The sequence below is a fragment of the Watersipora subatra genome, chromosome 9 (genome assembly GCF_963576615.1).
Source record: "Watersipora subatra chromosome 9, tzWatSuba1.1, whole genome shotgun sequence".
Classification (NCBI taxonomy): domain Eukaryota; kingdom Metazoa; phylum Bryozoa; class Gymnolaemata; order Cheilostomatida; family Watersiporidae; genus Watersipora; species Watersipora subatra.
In genome coordinates, this window is record NC_088716.1 from 45,835,295 (window position 1) to 45,860,954 (window position 25,660).

Sequence of the window (25,660 nt, forward strand, 5' to 3'; positions counted from 1 at the left end):
TAACCGATCGAGCTATGTGAGATGCAATATGAGTCATTATGCAGGTTAAAATCTGCATAGCACTCTGTATTACACAACATCATTTAAACTTGCTCTTACGGCTCTTATCAGTAAGTTTAGCAATACAGATACTAGCCATTGGCAATATGCCAGGCTAATAGCATGTAGCAGGCAACTAAATTACTTGACACTGTTTATAAGGTGTTTTTTGATACCCCGGCAATACCGGGACATTTGACTAGTGTATTATGTTATGTTTATATTTTTATTTATATAAATCTCAAATTTGCCTATCTGTACTTTTGTCTATCCCACTATAGCGACATAGTTTTAAGAATGAGATATTCGCTGCACACTGGATTTGAACTTACAACCCCAGTTCTACGGGCATCCATTTATCCAATACACTACACTGGTCAACTGGCTCTATCATGAATTAAACTTGGCACACACATGTACTTAAAATACATGCCAATCTTTTATAGCCTCATCTTAAACACTGCAGCTAGCATTATGTGTAGAGGCATACTAGAAGAAAATCTGTGAAGCCTTACAAAAAAGAAAATGCATGTCCATAAGTGAAGAAAAATTCTTAAACTCATATATCTCACAATACTTACAATCAGTATAGATCTGTAGGAGGCACTGCAGCTGGTACGGTTAGAATTACACAGAAATAAACACAGTAAACATAAACAGCACAGTCCACAGAAATAAACACAGTAAACATAAACAACACAGTCCACAGAAATAAACACAGTAAACATAAACAGCACAGTCCACAGAAATAAACACAGTAAACATAAACAGCACAGTCCACAGAAATAAACACAGTAAACATAAACAGCACAGTCCGCAGAAATAAACACAGTAAACATAAACAGCACAGTCCACAGAAATAAACACAGAAAACATAAACAGCACAGTCCACAGAAATAAACACAGTAAACATAAACAGCACAGTCCACAGAAATAAACGAACTTCATTTAAAAGTTAGAATGGTAAATTTTAATGTTGAATATGTTGATTAAAAATAAATTTTCTGTACAAAACTTTTTATTACCCGTGCAACACCGGGCATTCAACTAGTATATATCTATAGTCGTTGACTATTAGTCAACCAATTGTAACAGGAAATTTTTGTCATTCTCAGCTGTGACTGTGCTTCAGCTTTTACAAGACTTGAGTTTTTGATATGTTTGGCTTTAGTTCTTTTGAATTTCTTACAAACTTTTGAATCGGTCATAAATATGCCAAAAGTTGGACAAATTACTTATTAACAATATTGTAGATGGAAATGAAGGATAGAAAAACCACTTCACTGTAGCTGACAATGAGTTGTTTGATGAATTCTTGACTAACTGGGAAGGTGGAAAATATATTCCTTTTAGGTATGAGTAAATCCAGTATTGATAAATAAATGATTTATATATTCATAACTTCTGTGACTCTATGTACATAATCAACCTGTAATCTCTTTCCATTACGAGCTCATCTATGGTCATATGAGGCTAGCAATATTGTTTGTTATTAGCATTGTTAATAGCAAAATATTATACAATAGCAGAAAGACCACTCTATATACATTTTAGGTACGGCCACGCATGGCGATTTTATCGTTAGTTCTGACCGAAATCGCGAAATGAACGAAAACACAGAATTATGCATGCACATCAAAATCGTCGATGAAAAGCTTTTAATTGGATAAAAAATTGTTAGCGAGCATGATTCTATAGCAGCTTTTACAATTTATATAGTCCAAGACATTTATCACGACACACAATAAAAGTACCAGCGCAGCGCAACATAGTACATATGATGCAACTGCCTAGATTGTTGGTTTTTTATTGTTTGGACAGCATGACTACAAATTGTTTCTTTTTAATGATAACAATTTCTTTTTAGCAGCAATACTGCCGTTGTAAAAAGAGTTGCCATCTTTGGCACAATCAATTCGGTTGCATCGCATTTACTATGGCAAATTGTGTTAGTATTTTTCTTGCGTGTGTTGTTATATGTCTTGGACTATAAAAATTGCGATAGCCGCTAGAATCGTGCTCACTAATTTGTTTATCCAATTAGAAGCATTTCGTCGACGATTTCGGTGTGCATGCACAGCTCTGATAATTCTGTGAATTTCGGCTGAATAATTCTGTGTTTTTTGTTCATTTCGCGGTTTCGGTCAGAACCAACGATAAAGTTGTCACGTGTGGCCATGCCTTAAGTAATATGTTTTCAGAAAGCAATGCTTAATTAAAATACATGATACCATTATTGGCTAGTTGATCTTCAATGCACCATTTCTTCCAACACTCTAAGGTGAACTCAATTTCTAGTGTGTCGTCAATCCTTGAAGATGTGACTGCGTCAAAAAAGTCGACCAAATGAAATTAAGACCAATAAAAGACTAAAACATCAGCTAAAATTTGATGTCATTTTTGTCTTTACAGACTAACCCTGTTTTGAGATATAAGCATTTGATTGAGATCATATTTTGAAACGCTCAGATTCGAGCGGGTGCTTCAATCGTGACCTGTATAGTAGAGTTGCCCCGATTTCAATATTGCAATCGGTATCGGTGCCGATATGGGTGTTAAGTATCTGAATCAGTATCAGTCGATCTTTTCTTAAAAAATGGGAAACTTCAGATACTTTTTACAGATCAACTATTTAGCAGAAAACCGTATTTTAGCCTGCTACATTAATAAAAAATCATTAGCTGAAAGTTCCTTACTTTTACCTAATGAGTTCCAGGCCTGTCACACAATCTATTTTATGTCTATAGCCTAATAAAAATCTACACAGCTGAGGAATCTTTTGGCTTTAGCCAGGACGTAATCACAAAGTGCGGTATTTGGAAATTACAGCGATATGATTTATTGCAGCCAATCACGAACAAGAGAACAATGATGAGAAACAAGAATGCTGTGTAATGTTTCTATTTGCTAGCATTTCAAAAGTAATTTGAACAGTCGATGCATAAAGTTATCTATCTCTCTCTTGATCCTGACGATATGATGTATCGTTTGTATCGCATAAAATAACCTCAGTGGCTTATCCGTGTTTAGCGTGTCCTCCATCATCTGTGGCAAGTGAGTCCTTCTTCAGTACGACTGGCTACATCGATAGTGATAAAAGATAAAGACGTCCCACCAAGAGAATTGATTCACTAACGGTATTTAAAAGAAACATTTATTTGCTCTAAACTTGTACAGGCGCAGCATTTCGTTCAGCAGTAGAAGAGAGACTTCATTATCACAGAGAAAGCTGTACCACTAACAGTAATTAACATTATTAATAACAGATTTCAAGAAACATGGACTGATTTGCTACTAGATGCACAGTATGGCAGTATGTGAATATATATACATGCATATCTTTTTTTGATAAATACAAACAAATAAATACATCAATATTTATATTTTCTTTGCATTATATTTATATTTGCATAATAAAATTATCAATTATCTACCTATGCAACACAAAAGATCTGAATCGGTATCTGAATCAAATTATTTTTCAATAAGAATTGGTATATCGAATCGGTATCTGAATCGGCTGGTGAAATTAGAATAAGGGAATTTCTACTGTATAGTGATACATCTGAAAAGAGTCCACGAGCAATAAATATAAGGTCACTTCATTAGCCAATCATCAGCACGAAATTTTTATATATGTCGTAATAAATGTTATCACTCGTAAAACGCGTTGTCTGTGATCTCAAATTTAGGGATTTTACTCTATTATTAAATCGCATGGACATCGATATTTACTAAATTAATTAACATTGTTACTTTAATGAATTACTCGATCGACACATTTTATTGACGAACAACAGAATTTTAAAAATTGCTGTAAAGTTACTGCGAAGGTGACTCCGAGTTTTCTGTGCATCAGGTGATTAAAGTACTACGGAGGAAGATAGGAGAATGGAGTAAATTTATCTTTTACTTTGAGTCTCCTATAGATATACTGGTGAGTTTACATTCAGATTATATTTCCCTGTTTGAGGTTATAATGTAATTTTCTGCGCGTGCAAGATACGTATGTACAGTGAGTTCTTGATGGCTTCTTTTTAATCCATAGCTTCTAGCAATACGATGGCTTAGATTGTTGAATACACTAAAGGTAATATTTTTAGTACTCATTAATAAATGTAATAATTAATAAACTTATAACTTTTTGCTATCACTAATTGTTTTATAATTTTTATTGTTTCACCGAGCTATATTTGCTTCAAATTTTCTGTGGCAATTTTATCTAGTAAATTAGATTTATGATTTGACTTTAGATGTTCACTTCTCACTTGCAGAAAGTGAAGGAAATCGATTGATCAATGCAAATCTTTAACTTCCAGAACCAAAGCTTCGAATCGTTGGCTTGGCAAACTTATGCTTCTGTTAAACATTTATCCATTTTTAAAATTACACTCGCAATCTATTTAACTCTCAATTTGAAAGTTTTCAGTAGATACGTGTTAGAATGACATATCTATAAATGACATATATTTATTGCATTTGTTTTACTGATTACAGGGTGTTTATGTCGCCCCACCAGCCGAAGCAGCTTTGTCAGTGTAGAAACTGCCATAAATGGGAAAGAGAGACTTGAATGTGGGCTGCATAAACCATGATGTTTTGTTTAAGTTTGCTGCAGCAGATGAATTTGTCTTATTGTCAGCTGAAACTATGTGAGTGGCCACGACTTGAGGAATATTTTTAATAAAAGCTTTATGCCGAAATGACAATTTTTTTGCTTGTAAAAATTATATAATAAAATAATATTGTTGAAGATAATGCCAAACAGGATTTGCAGAATCAACTAATCAAATGTGACCAGTGAATCTTTTCTACGCATTGATACCAGTAAAGACTCGATAACGTTGACAGTCGACTATACATACAATGTACATGACTTTTAGGGATGTAGTTGGTTTCGCCACATATTCTTTTCAAAGACATAGTTTGCTTATTTTACTTACGGTAGTAAGAAACTAGTTTTCGGTGTGGGCAATGATATACAGCCCCACCCCTAAAATAGGTGAGGGCATAATGTGGGCGGGGCTTTTGGGAGGCTGTATATCATTAGTGTGGGTAGCGACGGAACTGTGCCGATGCAAAGACCTTATTCTACATAGTTTGCTTGTCAGAATTACCATAGACCGGTAGAATTGGTAGTCGGTACTAATATGTTTACACAGCATTTAGAAGAAGCTAATATGACAAGTTTTTAATTTTCCTTGTTTGAGGCCTTTGAGACATTGGTAATAATGTATCTGTAGCTGGATTTAAAATTTTATTCTAGCCAACACAAGCAAATACAAAATAAAATATATGCCAATAGAGCCGCGCAGGACTAGACTTTTATCGCAATAGCTGATGTGAATATGAGAGGTGGAGACAGGTTGTATCAAGTGTTACATCATTTTGGGCAAGTCTGTGCATGTTTTTTTGACCTGAGCATTTTTACCGCGATCAAATTTTTTCGATTTTAATCTTCAAATATCTTGACAATGAGATTGCCTAACACAACAAACAACATATCAACTGATAGATAAAGAAAAATACTTTCTTTTAAAATCAACTCAAATTTGACGCAACCACATCTTTAACTGAACTTTTCTGCGTTTAGTGGCAAGGGAAACTAGATGACTGGAGACGTTCAAGTTTCAGAGAGAGAGAGAGAGAGAGCAATTTAAAGTTGAATGTCATTCCTTTCACCAGGAGTTGCATTGTGACAATTCGTACTTTCTCTCTCTGCCACCAGACTGCTCCATCTTTGTTGAGATAATCACAGTACTGTTTCCGAACCATCTTGGTAGCTTCAGCTTGTCAAGCGGGTCAAGGTTCAACGCTAAATATAGTGTTCACTAGATTAGACGGTTCTCGAGGTAAGGGTGCCACTGTTCCTTCAGGAGGATGGCAAGAACTGCGAATGAGATTGCGAAGAGCGCAGCAAGCCAAAACAATGGTTCTAGTTTTATCTAGTTGAAGGTCACTGCGACGAAGTAAAATTTTCCATGTCAAAGAGAGAATTCCAAAAGAGTTTTCGGTTAGTTTTTTAACCCTTGAGAAACTGCAACTAAAAATCCTTCTCTTTTCTGTCAAAACCCTTTTTGGATATGGCTAATATTACATAAGGTGGGGGTTCTTTACAACCTGGCAGCAAGCGGACAGGCAGTACATTGATATTATTGCCGGTCAATGCTGCCTGCAGCGTACTCACTTCAAAAACACCCCCATCTGAAGCTCGACCTTGTGCCCCAACATCAACATACATAAAATAGTAGTTTAAGTCACACATAGCCAGCAAGTTCATTGATTCTTGCTCCTTGTAGTTATGGTACTCGGACCCAGTATGCCAAAGATTGGTCATCATGACATGTTGACCGTCATGGGCACCAATGGCATGTGGGGAATTCCATTTCTGTTCCAAATCAACAGGAGATGTTGAGCCATTCTTGCACACTAGATGCAGTATTAATATAGTCATCTTTTAAACAATTGTGCATTGCTCTTGAAGTTTCGAGAATTATTTGTGATAAGTTAGCAACTGAGTTGTACCAATTATAATGCAGCTGAGTTAAATTAGTGCCAGTAGCTAAATATCTCAGTATTACCATCAATCTTTCTTCTGCAGTAATAGCTTCTCTATATTGGGTATCTAGTTTCTTTATTTCTAGCTCAACTTTTGACAAAACCAAGCAAAACTTTTCTTTAAACTTCGAAGTAATATTGGAACGTGCCAACTCGGTTGAATGGTAGCTTGTCATCACCAGTAGCATCAATTAGCTTTGGCACAGTTGAATAAAAAGTGCTATGCATGGTACGTGATCCAGTAATTGGACCGACTCACGGTTTCCCTTTTCTTATATATTTCTACCAATACACAGAATATGCAGTAGTAGAATCATGTGAAAAGTCGGTTTGGATCACAAATCGAGGAAATATGTCCCAAAATAATAATAGGCAATGTTTCTCTAACGTTTGGTGTAACCAGGTACAATGACAATTATTAAAATTGTTTGAATTGAAAAATTGGTAAAATATCATGAACAAAGTTGTCAAACTGAATGGTTACAACATGAATAGCATAAACAATAGACTACATGTATATAATAAAATTAAAATATGCATACGTACCTGTTTGTCTTCAAATTCATATAAAGCTACAACGGCTGCAGCTGCGGCACAACATAGTATTACATCATCGTTGTCTTGTTCCATCATTGCAAAAAATTACTTACGACGAACTAAATTATTACTATAAGAATTGCTGTTAGAAGCAGTGTGGGCGTGATATGCATCAATGGTGAAGCTTTCGTTTCCATTTTTGGTGATAAGCGGTAAAAATGGAATGGGTATCAATGTTGTATTTAATAGGTTAAAATAGTGACCTATTCTGCATAATTGGAGTCCGAGTTCGCCTGGCGTAAAAGTCTCTGCAAAAATGTATTTGAAATTGTAAACAGGCTAGAAGCGGTTCCAACTTCGACTCTATTGGATTTGAAGCAACTCCGAGAAATCGGCCTGGTGTAAATGTACCTTAAAGGTTGACTTGCAACAAAATTTACATTACAGTTATTTGGTATCAAAAGATTCGCCATGTCTTACTTTGCTGTGTTGTAGGTGCAAAATATGTGGAAATGTGATTACATGCTCTTAAAAGCTCAAAAACGAAAAGCCGCTATAGATTGGAATCAGTTTATTTCTCTGACATATTCATTACATTTGGTTATTGTTTTGTCACATGATGTTCTCACGTGAATCGAAAAGCCAATAAAAGGCTCAATATAAAACTTCTCGTAGCACTAGTTTATGACAAACACTTCGGGTTTTACCGAAGACCCCGTATCAAATATAGATGCTCGCTACTTTACAGTTTTGTTTCGGCTTGGTCTAATCGTTTAGTCGTAATCTGATCATGTGACCCATACTTCACAAATAATTTCTGCAGCATTTTTTGATTATCACAGGTGACCAACAGACTCGTCATGTTTATCAGACAATGATATGTACTCCTTCGAACTAAGGTTGAAAATTTAAACGATTTTTTACTGTAGGTTATAGGATATCAGTGCTGAAAGTGACAGCATTACAATGACGATAAAATAGGCACGTAAGAACAATAAACATGGTTTTATTGAATGCATAAAGTATATTTGTCAAAATTTCTCCACGAATGAGGTTGCTTGAAAGTGTAAACAAAAGCCATCTCGTACAACTACGTCCCATTTGAGCCGTTTTGGAAAGAGAATCTAAACTACGGCGGTCTCGTGTGGCTGTGATTAACTGTTCATTTTTTAGCTTTTAAGAGCTTGTAATCACATTTCTATATATTTGGCACTGACAACAGAACAGAGTAAGACATGGTGAATTTTTTGATGCCAAATAACTGTAATGCAAAGAATTTTTTTGCAAGTCAACCTTTAAGTTAGTATGTTAAGCAAGTAAACTAAGCGACTAACCAGGTGTGACCTATCATAGTCCAACCAAATGTTCTCTTCTATCTAACACTCCCACCTGCTTGACATTCCTACCAATTCCAGATTCTCATTGCAGTAACAGCTGTAAACCATTTTTTGAAAGTTAAATCTATTGAGAGGTGGAAGCATTTGTACGTTTGCTTGAAGCACCAGCAATTAGTTTGTTACCAGAAATGAGATGAGGGTTGTGGTGACTGAAAGGTTGTTGCCCCATAAACCCACCCTGACTATAGCTAACCACCCAAGCTATGCGATCTCTCTTTCATTTTCTTCAAGCAAATGTTTTAGTAAAAAAAAGTAAAAAAAAAAATTTTTTAGCACAGTAAAAAACTCCAAGGACAAGATTAAACTTGTTTTGCAAATATGAAACGAAACAGCTAAAGAAGTTCCTGAGAAATCCAGAGTGTTACAAAATCCTGACGTAAGTTGCTGAAAAATGAAATATCAATTTTTTTCCAAGGACTTACTTGGCTGAAACCTAACTAAAAGGCTTGCAGTGTCATTACAATGAAATCTTGTCATTACAGGTGATATTGTTGCTGTCAACCATTGTATTATTTTTGTGTGGTTTTCTCTGTATGTTTTGCTGATACGAGATCATGTTTCACATATTATTAAGTACCTACACGAGTGTAAAACTACAAAATGTGAAGCCATGGGGCAAATTGAAATGGGGATTTAAGCAAAATAAGTTTTATATCACTCGTGAACAAATGGAATATAAGGACTATTAAGAATGTTTGAGTTGGGAGTCATGTTCTCATGTATACGGTTTGGTAAAAAATATCACTATGAAAACTTTTCATTACTGTCATTCCTCTGATGTAGACAATGATAAACCTGTTATAAAATGCATCAACTAGTATTTCCGTATTTAAACACTGAAATACACTAACATAGTTATATTAAAAATGTATACTGTGAGGTCATCTGTTAGATTATGCATGAGGTATAAGTATAAAAGAACAGAGTTAAAAATCTCATAAAACTGGTATAAAAGTTTCTGAATAATTAAAATGCAAGCATTAGTTAATACTTGAATGGTATATCTCTGCCACCTTCCCAATCAGCCAAGAAATGGTCAAACCTCTCATTGTCAGCTACAGTAAAGTGGTTTTTCCAATCTCCGATTTTTCCTACAAATTGATATATGGGTTATATACAACAGTTTGTCAACATGTGTATGTCTAGTAATTAAAAACAATTTCAAAATGATAATTTTATTATCATTCATTAGAGCTTCCGACTATGAACAACTATAGTGTTCAAACAAAATTTTAAAACTGCTATGATCATAAACCTATTAACTATATAGTTTACTGTATAGCTAATAGGTCTATGGCTATGATATATTGAATTACTTGCAAACTATTGATTGGTTGATTCTGGCTAATTACTGTCAATTTATTAAAGCAAACTCAAAATTTCCTGCAGAAATTCATGCATTCATAATTTGATGAGCTCAAACTTATAACAAGAAAAAAAGCTTAAAGCACATCAATTACATAAGTACTTTTATTATATATTTCAGTACTTCAGAGACTTGGCTTTCGAGTGAGCCTATATTCAATACACAAAAAATAATAGAACTATGAAAAACAGGGTGTCAAATGTATGTCCTGCAATAAAAAAACACTTGGTTTTGGTTCCCCCAATGTGATGTCATAATTATCATTTAGCCTTAGGTCGTTGATCCCTTTCGCTGCCATTGAGGCTGCGCTTTTCTGTGACAATCGGTGCTCTTAAACCCGGAGAGCGCTAATAATAAACTAGGATTCTAAATAATCAACAATGCCTGAGGACCGTGCTAACGCCCGACCAATACAAACACGTGTTCTGAGTTAATAAATTTCAAGTGATTGTTAGAGTTTGCTTTTTTATCCTTTCGTTCATTTTAAACATTTTTAGTAATTATTATCACATCATTTTATATGATGGCATTGTTTGCCCCATACAGAAATGATTAGTAACTTGATTAATAACTAATTAGTAATTAAATATAAAAAAAATATAAAAATTCAAATATATTATATTGTATTCAAATAAATCATATGGAAAATAGAAAACACGTGTATTGGACAGTTAAATTAATCACTTTGTGTATGATACTAGCTTATAGGCAGATTAAGTTATTTACAATAGGCTTCTTTATTTTGAACAATCTCGGAGTGCAGTGAGTCAACTCCAACGATTGATTTAATTCAATTGACTTTTATAACAAAATTAAACAAAAACAGGAATGTCTACTAACAACATACCTAGTTGTTAACCACCCATGGTGGTAAAGGTAATAAAATCACATCGATTAAATTGTGACCTGCAGTGGCATGGCCCTAGGACTATACGTAAATTGCACTCTTGCGAGATCATGCAATGCTTGAAATTAATTAGCCTCAGTCGTGCCCCTCAACATCACAATAAAAATAGAGGGCTAGTGCATAATATTATCGAGAAAATATAGTATGGTGCTTGGAATCTGAGTTATTTATCATAAAAATACTTTGTACATGGAAAGCTAATGACACTGATTCCTTTGTTGTCTTCATTGGTTCTCTGGAATTGTCCTACCTTTGCCTGTCACTAGGGTCAATATTGAAGTTGATAAATATTATAGGTAAGTGATGAAAATAAGTGGTAAGAGCACACAACACCAAATATGAAAATTGTGACATCATCATTTGTGGGCCTAAACCATTGATCATTTTTGCAGTAGAGCTTTGGGAAATCTTATAAACACCAACCAAGGTCTGCATCACCATGTCAAACAATGGCTCATTTGAAAGCCAAGATATTGAAGAACCTGAATAAGCTGAAACAGTACTTATGTAATTGATGTGCTTTAAAGGTTGACTTGCAACAAAATTCACATTACAGTTATTTGATATGAAGAGATTCACCATGTCTTACTCTGTTGTGTTGTAGGTACAACATATGTGGAAATGTGATTACAAGCTCTTAAAAGCTCAAAAGCGAACAGTTAATCCAAATATTTTTTGGCTATAAATGCCAGTATTTGTATGAATATTTACTATAATAAGAGTCGTGTTGATTCATTTGTCCAAAGCCAAGGTTGGAGGTTGGGAAAAATCTTGTACCATACATGATTTCAACCTATGAATTTTCGACAATGAATTTTGCCACCTAGCACGCGACTATCAGCATTAATCATTCACCATACGTGTTTAAAATTATTGTACATGTAAGCCCTACTTGAGAGTTGGAATTGGCTTATTGGCACCCCTGGCTGCTAGGATACTAGTAATAATAATAATTTGCTGTGTGTCAGAAGCTACACTTGGAGGTTGGGGAAAAATCATGTACCATACAAGATTTGAACCCTCAACAATGGGTTTTCCACCTAGCACGCTACTGCCGTCATCAATCATTCACCTTCCATGATGTTAGAATTAGTGCGCACATTTTTATTCTCTGTTTTATTGGCACACCTGATGCTCTCTCACAGCTCTCCGGACTAGTAATAGTAATAATAATAATCTGTCCGTCTGTCAGAAGCCACGGCTGGGGTTGAAAAAATATTACATCACACGAGAGTTGAACTCGTAATAATTATAGATGGCCTTGACATTTTGCTCAAAACTCATTATTTGTACATTATCAACAAAGTTTACTGCGATATGATGAATCCAAGAAAATCTATTACTTAAAGGAAGTCCATGTTGCACAGCTCAGGAACTTTTAGCTGTGAACTCATGGCAAGCAGGTTTTCATTACTTTTATAAATTTCTACAAAAGTAATTATACTAAAAATTCTCCTGTCATGCAGCCCACGACCAAAGTGATATTGGAAAAAAAGGGTATTGCTGGTTGAGAAATGCAATACTAGCAGTAAAATGGCGCTGCAGTGCAATAGGATAATTGCAATGGTAGCTGCAATGGTAGCTGTAATGTACTGGATGTTATTATGTACAACAAACAGCAATAATGAAAGGAAAAAAAAAAATGTTTATATCTCTCTCCTGCAATAGGAAAAATGCAATATTAGAAGTAAAATGGCAAGCTGCTGTGTATTATACACAGTTTAAAAGTTGGTTGTGTTGAATGTAGAATGGTTTTGTTAGCGATCTGTAACAGAAAGCGAGCATCAGCATTCAAGCGTCTGGAAGTTTTCTGCAAATTGGAGCAAAATAAAAAATGTTCTTGTCATAAAAGGGCATTGCAGTTCGGCCCTAGCTTGTACATAAGATGTAAAGAAATTTGGCTAATGTTCTAGATAATTTAATGAAACCTTCGGTAATTGAACAAAAAAACATAGGCTGATAAACTGTGTACCACAATTTCGAACCTGTAAATCTGTCTACGCCTCAAACGGTCTACGTTGATTACAGAAACCTTCGGATAAATAAACTTGAATGATTATTCTTATAATTAAATCTTATAATAATTTTATAAAATCTAATAAATATTCTTATAATTAAATATTTTTGCAAGATATTAAAAACGGGAAGATATTAGAAACCTTCGGCAATTGGACAATGCCATAGACTGGTGAAATGTGCACGTTTTTCTCGTGAAATTCGCACGACTTAATGGTTCTTGTCTCGGTCGCACGGCTTTATCGTCGTTTTGTTGGCCAGTCTTAATTTTGATTAAAAAAGGCTTGTCAGGATTTAATGGCGGTTTTAGGCCAAATTAATCTGTGTAGTTATGTATTATCCAATCAGATGGCTAAGGTTTAGGATATTGTCTACAAATTTCAAAGACTTGGTAATATATTTAAATAGGTTTATATGTGTTTTGTATCGTTATTATACTTAAATGGCTTCATTGAAAAATGGTTAAATTTGTTGATAAGATTTCGGTACAAGGGTTTGCGACGATGTCAATGAATAATTTTTGTGAGTTGTGTGCACACATGCATTTATCATAAAGCTCCCAAACAATTGCTTCGCTCGAATTTGGTCGTAGGATAATGAGTAGGTTTTAAACCTGCTGACCACTCCTTTGATGAAGCTTGACAATAACAAGAGTGCAGGTAGGCTTACCTTTTCGGTATATCTGGGTATTTATTTTGTTCATTCTCTCTACAATTTCTTTCTCATCCAAATTCTGTGCTTTTATCTGCGTAAGATAATAAGTGATGTGTTATAACAACCGGCTACCAATTTTTGTGGAAGCAAAACTTAAACTAGGAGTTCTCTTATTGCATCAAGGTTAGTCCTTTCGAAGATCAAGCTCTGACTTTTAACAGCAATGTATAAGAAGAATGAATATAAAATTTACAATAACAAAAAAATCGAGCTGTGTAAACGCAATGCTAGCATATGGGTAGATCTTCCATTAGTGATGAGTAACATGTTTTAGATTTTTGTTAAACTCTGCTCTCTCCCATATATAAACAGTTTGTGTAAAGTCCATGTTGTCATTGGCATTTGAAAGCCGAAATTGCATGCGACTAACTTGCTTTGAAAATTAATGGAATCAAGGTCGTTAAAATTAACTTCTCTAGCCAGTTAAAGGCACGCCGATTTTAACTCAATGGATATAATAGTTCAACATGTTTGTTTCAGACGACACCTCAAAAATGCATTGTCAGCCCATTGGCTACGTAAAAGACACATTTCATTAGTGTGTAGCCTGGCCTTTATTAGAGCAGTTGTCATAGCGACTAGTAATTTTCAATCCTTTAAAATATTTATTGATTTACGATAATTGAGGAGAGAGTTGAAAAGAGCCATTCTAAAGCAGACTCACAATTTTCAGCAACTCTTCCGCAGCTGGACCGCCAGTTTTGCCTTTCTTCATTTTACTAAAGTCGGTAGCTTCAGCTATCTGTTGAACAAGCTCCGGAGATCTGTCTGTACCCATAAACTCATTTACCTTCTGGATGGTTTCTACTGGGTCCTACGCAACACCAAATTACACCTTTTCTATGTTTTCACATGCACAATAGTATCAACAAATCTTCCAGTCTTTCAACATAGATTTCAATATCCAAAAGCATTTTTGCATAAAAGCTGGTAATAATAGCCTGGAAAACTGCAGTTATCTTCCAATGCCGTCTAAAGACTTGATGATTTGGTCAAATAGCCTGACTGCTGTTTGTGAGTCTCTGAGCAACATGAACTACATACAAGTACAGTGAAACTCGGATAACTCAAACTTCAAGGGACCGAGCGAAAGTGTTCGAATTATCAGAGCGTTCAAGTTATCAGAGCACTGTCACAAGTCCATGTATTTACTTATTTATTAGTAGATACATGTACATATACAAGCTATAATATAAATCAAAAGCACAAATGGCTTGTTTCAAATTAAATGCTTCTAATGTAAAGTTTAAAACGTTTTTATCAAAAAGTATAGATATTTTTCTATCACTTGAGATTGGTTTGTTGTTTGAGGTGATGTTATTGCCAGAACGTTTTTTAGATTGACATTGGCAAAACTTGATTGTTGCTGAAATGCTCAAAAGAAAAGACATCTTTTTCTTTTGAGCGTTTTACCCACGATCAATTTTGCCGATTTTTCTTGAAGTTTATGCAAAGATTACCTTACTTTACCTGGGATTCGTTAAGAGCAACACTCCGAGGCAGTTCAATTAAAAGTTTTACGAGGTTTTACGGTACATTATATATCACTCACGCTTTTTGAATGGATACTTATTAAATGTACACACGTATTCTGTGTTTAGGTCAAACGATGCATAGTTTTTTTTAGCTAAGACAACGTATACGTTTAATTACAACAATTTTTAAGACGTTTTAAACATTCAACATTCCGACGTTGATTCAACACGGAATCAACGTCGGAAAACTATTCATCACGGGCTAGCTGGGTCACGCACTCAAGGATTTTCGCCACGCAAATACAAAACAAAAACAACATGCTGTTTTTGTTTTGTATGTGCGTGGCGAAAATCCTTGCGCGCTTGACCCGACTAGCCCGTGCTATTCATCGTATAGCAGTATAAATCAAATTTCACCAAACCTTTAGAAAAGTCGTTGACAAAAATATTTTACCGATGGAGGTAATAACGACGCTTATGAATTACGAAAAGTTGAGGTTTACCTCTATGGCTTGGAATAAAGTGATTTTCTAAAGCGATAGCAACCGTTTCGGTAGCTGTTGGGCAAAAAACAGTTCGAATTAACAGCGTTGAGTTCGAGTTATATAGAGCCATTTATCATTGCGTGGGAACGGACCAAGCAAATCCATTCAAGTTAACCATGTGTTCGCTCTATCCGAGGGCGAGTTATCCATGTTTCACTGTATTTTGTAATGCCATTTTGATCACAGCACCTACCCTGAGATTTTAGATATTTTAACAGCTAACGTTGCCATATGCCGAAAATCTATTCTTTTTTAAATGTACATGTAAGTATTAACATGGAGGTAACAGCAGAATCTTTACGATAATAAGAGTTGAGTCCATCTGAGTGTCTGTCTGATTCAAACATGCGACTTTCTGTTTGGTAGATCGATACTCCACCACCTGCACCAATCGACCGCTTTGCCATGTTTTGGAATATTTGTGCAGTTAGTTATTACACATGATGATCTGTCACTGCACACAGGACTGCCAGGGTACTAGTATTCAGCATAGACCTATTAACTATACAGTGTATACTATACAGTGTATAGTTAATAGGTCTATGGTATTCAAAACAATTTCTTCAACATAGAATTGGCTACATGCCAAGCACTATCTGACTCATCAATATAAAACAGTGACTGAGTTTGGAATTGTCAACAAGCAGTACTCAGGGATTTACCAAAAATCCTTACAGACGAATGTTTATTTTTGTTCGCATTGCTTGTTTGTCTCTCTGATATAACCTCATGCAGTATCAACATGAAACTGACTTATAAAAAATAATGAATTTTTTATCAGTCAGAGTCTACTTTTTGTGGAACATCTTGCCTAAAGTGCATTAGGCCTCATTTGTATGAGCTCCATAAACTTACTAGCTTCAAGTCTTCATAGAAAATAAGAAGTACGTTAGGCTCAGCTCTGAGGGACCACATATACTCAATATATTCAAAGTATGTTCCGTATGGCACATCTTTATCATCAAGGAACATGCGAAGGAACTGCTGAAAACTCATCTTTCCTATTTCTGGTGGTGCTGAACTTTTTCTTCCCATCTAGTATGTAATTAATAATAATAATAATGTAATAACAGTGTATTTGATTATAAAACAACCATATCAACAAAGCTAATGTGTACATCGGTCTTTCACTTATCATGGTTGAAGACTGGTTTACACTTCGTCACATTGTCGGGTTGTACTCTAGGTTATTATTTATTAACTATGCCACCTTAGACTAATGGCGGTGCTGAAGCAACACAAATATGTAGGAGAACATTGGTAATAATTATCATTGTAAGTAACTATCATTACAGGTCATTAGTTATAAGTCATTAGTCATTAGTTATAATAGGTCATTAGTTATAAGATATCTCGTACTTACGATGTTCTTTACATGGTAGTAGTATGAAATGCATGTATCTTTTGGGTTTCTCATAACTGCAAGCACAAAGCAGAAATGGTAAAAAAGCGTGATATCGTTCAACGTCAGGCTACCCAGACTTACTATCAACTTTCAATAAAACACTAGTGATTTGGTTTATAAATATACTCAATGATACATGACAGATCTATTGTTGAGCTAATAAAGTTTGTTTAGGAATAGATAAACAACTTACCGCTATAAGAATTCAAGTTTTAATTTAACATATTTATTCTTCTAAATAATATAGGAGTTAGCTGGATTAGTTGAAAAGAATAAGTCTGGCAATGCTTTATCAAAAGTAGTAGGACAAGTTAGTGTTAGTGAAAAAGGTTAATGTTTTTCTCAGTTACAATAACGCTTGCCTTATAAAAAATTGTGTTTGGTCCTAAAATAAATTTTTATTGGATTTAATAGCGGAATTTCAACAGAGTAATTGTCATTGGCAGCAGCATTTAGGAGATAACTCCACATTTATGGATACGTATAGGACCAAATTAATGCTTATTGTTTTCCCCTCAGGGTTGCGAGTAAAGGATTTTGAAGCAGCCCAAATAAGGAACATGAACATATACTATATTGCGAGTGGATAGTTGAAAACTCTGCTCGCATCATACTTGTCCGTTGTCCTGATGAGGGCAAGTTAGGTTGACACAAGCCACATAGCAGGCCATCTGATAAGAACACTTTTTTAGAGAGCCACCCTTTTGGTTCATTCCCAAAGGGGCAAAATGCAAATGGACCAATTTTTTTAAGAAAAGCAAAGGTGTTTATAAAGCAGTTTGGTCAGCCAGCACATGATCGACAGACTAAATTATTGGTAGCCATGGAACTAGTAAACTAGCAATGCTTCTTTGATACAAAAGAATTCAAGCCAAGGGGTACAGACCAACAAGGCCAAAAATTTACAATCAAAGGATTTCTAAATCCTTCAACAGCAAATGAGACCTCAAAGTTTTTTGTTGAAAAAGAAAGAAATAATACTCACCTACTACGGTTTTAGCTTTTCTAAACTCAGCTGGAAGTACATCAGTTCTGTAGTGAGTGTTGAAAACTCGAGGGGAAGGAAATACTTTTGCACTTTCTTTAACAGGCAAGGCATCAATCATTAGCTCCTTCTTCGATGCCCCAATATACTCTGCTGAGCCATTAATCAGCATAGTCATCACCTCCCAAATGAAATGAGTGCCTATAAAGCAACTTTTAATATACAGATATACATTTCTGCATACATGTAAACACTTTTGGCTTGTACTATCATCCTTTGTGCCTTCTTAGCAGAAACGTTGGTTACTTTTCAAATAGTCTGAGGCCCTTACCATTCTTAAGGTAAGTTGCGACGAGAAAGTCTGCCTCATTCCACTTGTATGAAGCCAGATCAGAGCAAACGTTCTTAAATACTTCTGGCATAAAATAGATAGCAGGCACTTTTACTGTATCATCATCATTAACAAAGTACTGTCCAGTAATGGAGCCTGCCATGGGATGAGTCAGGGTTTCTTCCATATTGGTTATTCTACAAACAAGTCATCAAGGTAAGAAGCTATCAGGTCTGAAAGTTTCCAGCAATCCTAATCAAATGATATTTAATATGATATTGAATAAGGAACTCGTGAATGCAGCGGCGTGCTCCTATTGTTCTCCACACAAACAAACATGTTGCTGATCATTTATATTAGAAATAACACAGAGATCAGTAAACTCTAAAGGTACCGCCACATGTAATGATTTTTTCGTTGATTCTGACCAAAATCATGAAATGGACGAAACACACAGAAATATTTGGCCAAGATTCACAGAATTGTCTGAGCTGTGCATGCACACCAAATTCATCGCTGAAACGCTTTTAATTGGCTGGACAAATTATTAGCGAGCATGATTCTAGCAGCTTTTGCAATTTACATAGTCCGAGGCACATAACGCGACACGCCTGAAAATACTAACGCGATTTGCCATAGCAAATACGATGCAACTGACTTGGTTGCGCTAAAGATGGCAACTCTTTCTACAACGGAACTTTTGCTGCTAAAAAGAAATTTGTTATTATTAAAAAAACGATTCGTAGCCATAGTCTTCAAACGATAAAGAATCAACAATAGCACAATCTAGGTAGTTGCATCGTATGTAGTATGTCGAATTGCGCTCGTACTTTTATTGTATGTCGTAATACGTGTCTTGGACTAAATAAATTGTAAAAGCTGCTAGAATCATGCTCACTAATAATTTGTTCAGCCAATTAAAAGTGCCTTGTCAACGATTTCGGTGTGCATGCACAGCATTGACAATTCTGTGAATTTCGACCGAATAAGTCTGTGTTTTTCATTCATTTCGTGATTTTGGCCAGAATTAACCAAAAAATCGTTGCGTGTGGCCATACCTCAAGACCATTAACCTTAAGGTTGTACCTACAAGCTATCAATAGCGTTTGTGAGCATTATACGTAGTCATGAACAAAATCTGTAGAGCACCTGACACAGAAGATTATTCTCACTATACTAGGTTTTTACATTTTATGTAGTTAAATCAAGCTAAGATTATAGGTCGTTCTTTCAACGACAGATGTTTCTCTAATAAAAGCAGTGAAATGTTCAATATGAGCTTCTGATAGTGTCCCCAGTAGGTCTAACACTTCTGTAAAAGATTTCATGCTGTTCTGGCTAATTCTAATAAAGTTATTAAACACAATAAGGCTGCCTTCTGGATGGTATTTTAGGTCTGTTAAAAATAGTAAATAATTGTTAAAAGGGACATTCAGCATGCAATATCTATGACCAGTATATAACCATATATTGTTAGCAAATGGCAATTTGTAAGATTGGTTGGTTAGTGTAGCCATCCAGAGCCAGGCTATGTGTATTTTGCATGCATAATAACCGTGAACCCCTAGTCTTCATTGAATTGATAAAGATGCTATACTTCTCTATGAACATTCGTACATGTACATGCTGCACATGATAAGCCAATATAACAGATTACCAGTTCAGAGCCACACGGAATGCATTAATATCAGCAGAAATCATATGGAAGATTTGAGGAGTGTTCTACTGCTGTGTGAGTTCTTTGAGCTTACATCAATTTCTAAGAATGAGGTAGAAAAAATAACTGTTTTCTATCCTAAAGCAAAATTATGAAACACTGTTAGTTGAGAGTATTTTCCTGTAGGAAGGCCCCTTGTATCATGATCTTCTTCAATTGCATAGATTAGACATTCAGGAGTTTTCTTAGGAGGCTAGTGAGGTGGTTTCTCTTTGCCTGACTCAGGTATTATCTGAGAGTTGTCCTTCTTTGCACAGAAAAATTTTAGGACTGCATGCCTTTACTGACAGCTTTTAGCAGGCCTCAAACCTCTCACTCGCTGTTTAGCAATTCACACTGCTACTCACAACACAACGTTTGCGCTACGTAAATTTGTAAATGGCAAGCTTCAACCTAGTTTCTACAGAGATTTTCACGCTAAAATCTTTAACAGAGCACCTGCTAAAGATGTCAGCATTTCAGCAAGTCCTTTTCAGCATGTCAGCTAAACATGTCATCATCAAGAGTTTAAAGAGATGTTTAAAGATTTACTGACAACAGAATTCAGATTACAGTTATTTGGTATCAAAAGATTCACCATGTCTTACTCTGCTGTGTTGTAGGTGCAAAATATGTGGAAATGTGATTACAAGCTCTTCAAAGCTCAAAAACGAACAGTTAATCGCAGCCATCATGAAAACGCTGTAATTCGGAATCTCTTTATTTCGATGACGTGCTCAAACATTGTGGTTATTGTTTAGACACGCGATGTTATCACGTGAAATTAGAGGCCAATAAAAGGCTCAATATAAAACGTCTCATCTCGTAGCACTGGTTTATGACAAACACTTCGGAGTCTACCGGAAAGCCCGTATCAAATATAGATGCTCGCTACTTTACAGTTTCATTTCAGCCTGGTCTAATCATCTAGTTATAATCTGATCATGTGGCCCATACTTCCTGCCAAATGGCGCGAATAATTTCTGCAGCATTTTTCTTCTATTACAGATGACCAACAGGCTCCTCGTGTTCATCAAAGGATGATATGCACTCCTTCGAACTAAGGTTAAAAATTAAATGAATTTTTACGGTAGATTTTGAGATATCAGTGCTGAACGTGATAGCATTACAATGATGATGAAATAGACGCATAAGGACAATAGACATGGATTTATTGAATGCGTGAAGTACATTTGTGAAAATATTTCGACGAATGAGGTTGCATGAAAGTGTAAACAGAAGCCACCGTGTTCAACTACATCCCATTTAGCCGTTTTGGAAAGGGATTCCGATCTACGGCATTTTCGTGATGGCCGCGATTAACTGTTCGCTTTTGAGCTTTTAATAGCTTGTAATCACATTTCCACATATTTTGCACCTACAACACAGCAGAGTAAGACATGGTGAATCTTTTGATACCAAATAACTGTAATGGGATTTTGTTGCAAGTCAACCTTCAAGCTAAATCCTTGAACAGAGCACCTGCTAAACATTTCAGCATTTGCTTCATTTTCAGTACTTACCTCTAGCTGTCTGGTACTCTGAATAATGAATAAGTTCTCTCTTACTGTGCCCTACCCTCAAGAGTTGTGACTAGTTCACTCTAGTTACTATCAGTAGGGCAGTAAGGATCATTGCAGCTCTTATAAGTGAAGATCCATTATTGCTATGGTTTGTTTGTGAAGTCTTCAACCAATCGGAAAGCTTGGATGACCTATTCAGTCACATACATTCTTGAAAACTGCTGTAATTTAGATGACCGGTCTTTATACTTTGTTGTGATAAACTCATTATGCAGTAGAAAAGGCAGTGCAGCCCGTCACTGAAAATCTATTTGGAATTCAAAGCCATTAAGTTGGCTACATAATTGGTATTACTTCATTGCTATAACAGGACTGCTGGTTTGAGTCACAGCAGTTCAAAAACCCTCAACATTTTGCAAACCATAATTAATGAGCCAAGACAGTCTTTCCATAGACACTTCATAGTGTTTACATCTTATTATGGACAACGTTTGCACTCAAACTTAATGATTCATAAAATGGTAAACTTTGAAAAAATATTCAAACATAGATCATGTTTTCCTTTAGGGTTGAAACAGCTCGCTTGAAAATCTTCCATGCGATATTCATCTTAAGTGAAGGGGCATCCACTTTCCTTTTGACCCTCCCAAGCATCTGGTAGGTTATGCTGGTTGTCATCTAGCAACCTTGCTGCCATTCAAACTACTAAGCATTGAATATAATGAAGTATAAACCCACATTTTGCGCATAACAGTTACCTTAGTAGAGCTAGAACTGTGTGTCTTAATTCAAAAGGGACTAAATGCTTTATATCAATAATTCTGGCTGCACAAAACGCCATGGTCTTTGAGCAAATCAGTACTAAAACCAAAACTGTAAGCATAAGAGTAAAAAGGCACAATTAGAAATTGTGAACTGAGTTTTTGATGAGGCTGAGAGAAATGGCTTAAATTTTTATAAGCAATTTTGTAAGTTTAAACAATTACGTATCTCCATTGCTGAAATTATATCGATAGCTTGAATATCTGTCAGAATTTGAGAGGTATTCGTTCCAGTATCTACTACAACATTTTTATCTTCTCTTTCAATAAAAGGCCTTAGCATTCTTTCCCTGCTCATAAGCCATAAGATGGAGACAAAGTAACCCATGGTGAATGTGTAATAAAATAGCCTAGGTTACTTAGATTATATTCATTTGCGTAGTAGTCTTACCTGCCTCAAAGGAAATACCAGTTTGACTGTTAGTGTCAATTATTTCCAACATATTGACCCTTCATTGGTAGCTTGACTACTCGAGAAGTATACTTGGCACTTCCACGACTCCAGACTGGCTGTTAGTTGCATCATTTTAGGCATAAAATCGCCAAAAACTTTTATATTTGACCCATTTGATGGTTCATTTTTTAAAGTAAGTCTTATTAACAGTATTATTTGGTGAGCTGAAACGGAAACATACAAATATCTTAAAAATATGAGCTACTTCGAGTTGTTGATAGTTTTAAATTGTGTGTTAAATTTAATTCAATATAATTCTACTTTAACGAAACAAAATAATATTTATTACTTTTTTATAAAAAAATATTTCATTGGCAATGTACATATGTTGGTAGTGATAATCAGCTGCTATAGGTTAACTACTATGTTCAGCGGTTTATTGGAAGTGACCTTAATTTGGCTTTGGCGCGACCCTCAACAATAATTTTAAAACCTTGGTCGCGTGCATTCTTTTCTGACCGCTTGGAAATCTGTATATAATTAGATTTTTGAAGGAATGCCAGCTCCTGTGAATGACAACTCAGTAAAGAGACCACTAAGCTACAGGCATTGGCAGCAGCTGATTTAGACTTGAAAGTATTATTATTTTGTACCATATATTTATAAAAATTTCTGAAAAGGCCCAACTGATCAATTTATTTCAGTCTCTGTTTTTGAATTTAAGTAGTTTTTAAGGCCATTTTCAAATTAAAGATGTGCCTGCACTACTGAGTTCATTCAAATGAAATTAGGAACAATAAAAGGCTAAAACATCAGCTACAATTTTATGCCAATTTTGTCGTTTTTGTAGACTAGCCCTGTCCAGAGATATATGCGTTTTAATGAGATCATTTTTGAAACGCTCAGATTCAAACGGGTGCTTTATTCGTGACATATATAGCCAGCGTATATGAAAAGAGTCTGTGAGCGATAAATATACGACCTCTTCTTTAGCCAATCATCAGCATGAAGTTTTTATATAGATCATAATCAATGTTATTGCTAGTAAAACGCGTCATCTGTGATCTCGAAGATTCTCATCGTTAGGGAATTTACTTAACCACTAGACCACGAAACGCTGCATGGACCCGTTTTATTGATGAACAACAGAATTTTAACAATGCTTCCATATTTAAGCGAAGGTGACTCAAAGTTTTCTGAGCATCAGGTGGTTAAAGATTAAGGCAGACAGTTATGGTTAGGGCTGACAGGCGTAAGCAGCGGTATGCTGCAGAGGAAGATAGAAGAATGGAGGTAAATCTATCTTTAACTTTGAGTCTCATATATACAGTATATACTAAACAAAAGGTAATATTTTTACTACTCATAAATACATTTACTAATTAATAAAATTATAACTTTTTGCTATCACCAATCATCCTATAACATTTGCTTCAAATTTTCTTTGGCAGTTTTAGCTAATAAATTAGATTTATGATTAGAATTTATGTTCACTTCTCACTTGTAGAAAGTGAGGAAAATCGATTGATCAATGCTCATCTCGTACTCCCGGAAACAAATCTTCGAATTGTTGGCTTGGCGTACTTATACTTTGTTAAAAGCAACATGAAGCATAACAATTGCAAATTTTTATGCTTTTGTTGAAAGCAATAACAATTAATTTTGTAAGCTTTCAGTAGGTACATTTTTTAACAACATATCGATGAATGACATATATTCATTACATTTGTTTTATTGATTGCATGATGTTTATGTGACGCCACCAGTGGAGCAGTGGTATCCGTGTGGAAACTGCAATACACGGGAAAGAGAAACATGAATGTGTGCTGCATAAACCATGATATGTGGCGTTCTGTTTTTTAGATTGGTGTCAAGCATGTTACAGAAGTGCAGGAGATTACAGAACTTATAAAACCAGGTCCATTGAGAGTGACCTTTCATAACTACCGACACTACGATAGTAAGTTTTGTAGCGATTATATTTTTATTGCTGATAATTTTATTAGGTGTCATATCACTTCCAAACAACATTCAATAAATTATCTAAAGATGATAAAAGTTTAATACTTTATTATTTCCCAAGTATCCAGATGCGGAGTGTCTGAAACCATCTGAAATGTTGCAGGAACATGAGATGTACAACATGGTATGTAAAGACAGAGGAAATCACGCACCTACAGATCATTGGTAATTTGGACATACCTAGAAGGATGTATAAAAACAAAGTGTTGATCATTACCAACCTGCGGATATAACATAATGAGAGCTACTTATCTTAGGACCAAAGATGAAGAGAAATATCCAGATACGATACATGCAGAGTTTGAGTTTACTGCAGAAGAGTAATCTGTCCTATTATTTGAGCTGAAACTATGTGTGGTGCCACGACTTGGATAGATGTTTTTAATGAAAACTTTTTGCCGAGATGGAAATTGTTTGGTTTGTAAAAATTATATAATAAAATAATAATGTTGAAGATAATGCAAAAAAAGATTTTTAGAACATATTGAATACATCATAGCCCCATTGCCACCTGTTGCCACCTGTTGCCACCTGTTGCCACCTGTTGCCACCTGTTGCCACCTGTTGCCACCGGTTGCCACCTGTTGCCACCTGTTGCCACCTGTTGCCACCTGTTGCCACCTGTTGCCACCTGTTGCCACCTGTTGCCACCTGTGCTAAAACTTGTCTGATAGATGGGTTTATGAAATGTAATCAGAGCTGTATTGACAGGTACCTGTGCATAGCCCGACTCAATTCTATCGGACTAAATATTAAGAGTTACTCAAACAGTTTTCTGCTTCACACTACTAAGTAAAAACTGGTGAGTTCACACCACAAACCGCCAACCAGGAACAAGAATAGCTTTTTTAACCCTCTGCCAAAATCGGTGGGTTGATTGATTTCAAAAAAATTGACATTGTTTTGCGTTCACTATTTTGGTCAACTCA

General features: G+C 35.4%; 1 protein-coding gene across 1 annotated transcript; it reads right to left on the reverse strand.

Moving 5' to 3' along the window:
- Window positions 1–9,194: 9,194 nt before the first annotated feature.
- On the reverse strand, window positions 9,195–21,609 carry LOC137404228 (sulfotransferase 1C2-like). The gene is made up of 8 exons (XM_068090391.1): window positions 21,495–21,609; window positions 18,276–18,472; window positions 17,945–18,145; window positions 16,918–16,973; window positions 16,410–16,589; window positions 14,199–14,348; window positions 13,490–13,565; window positions 9,195–9,622 (listed from the first exon to the last, which is right to left on the reverse strand). Exons 2-8 carry the CDS (start codon window positions 18,460–18,462, stop codon window positions 9,516–9,518), a joined length of 957 nt encoding a protein of 318 aa, XP_067946492.1. The 5' UTR covers window positions 18,463–18,472; window positions 21,495–21,609; the 3' UTR covers window positions 9,195–9,515.
- Window positions 21,610–25,660: the final 4,051 nt, after the last annotated feature.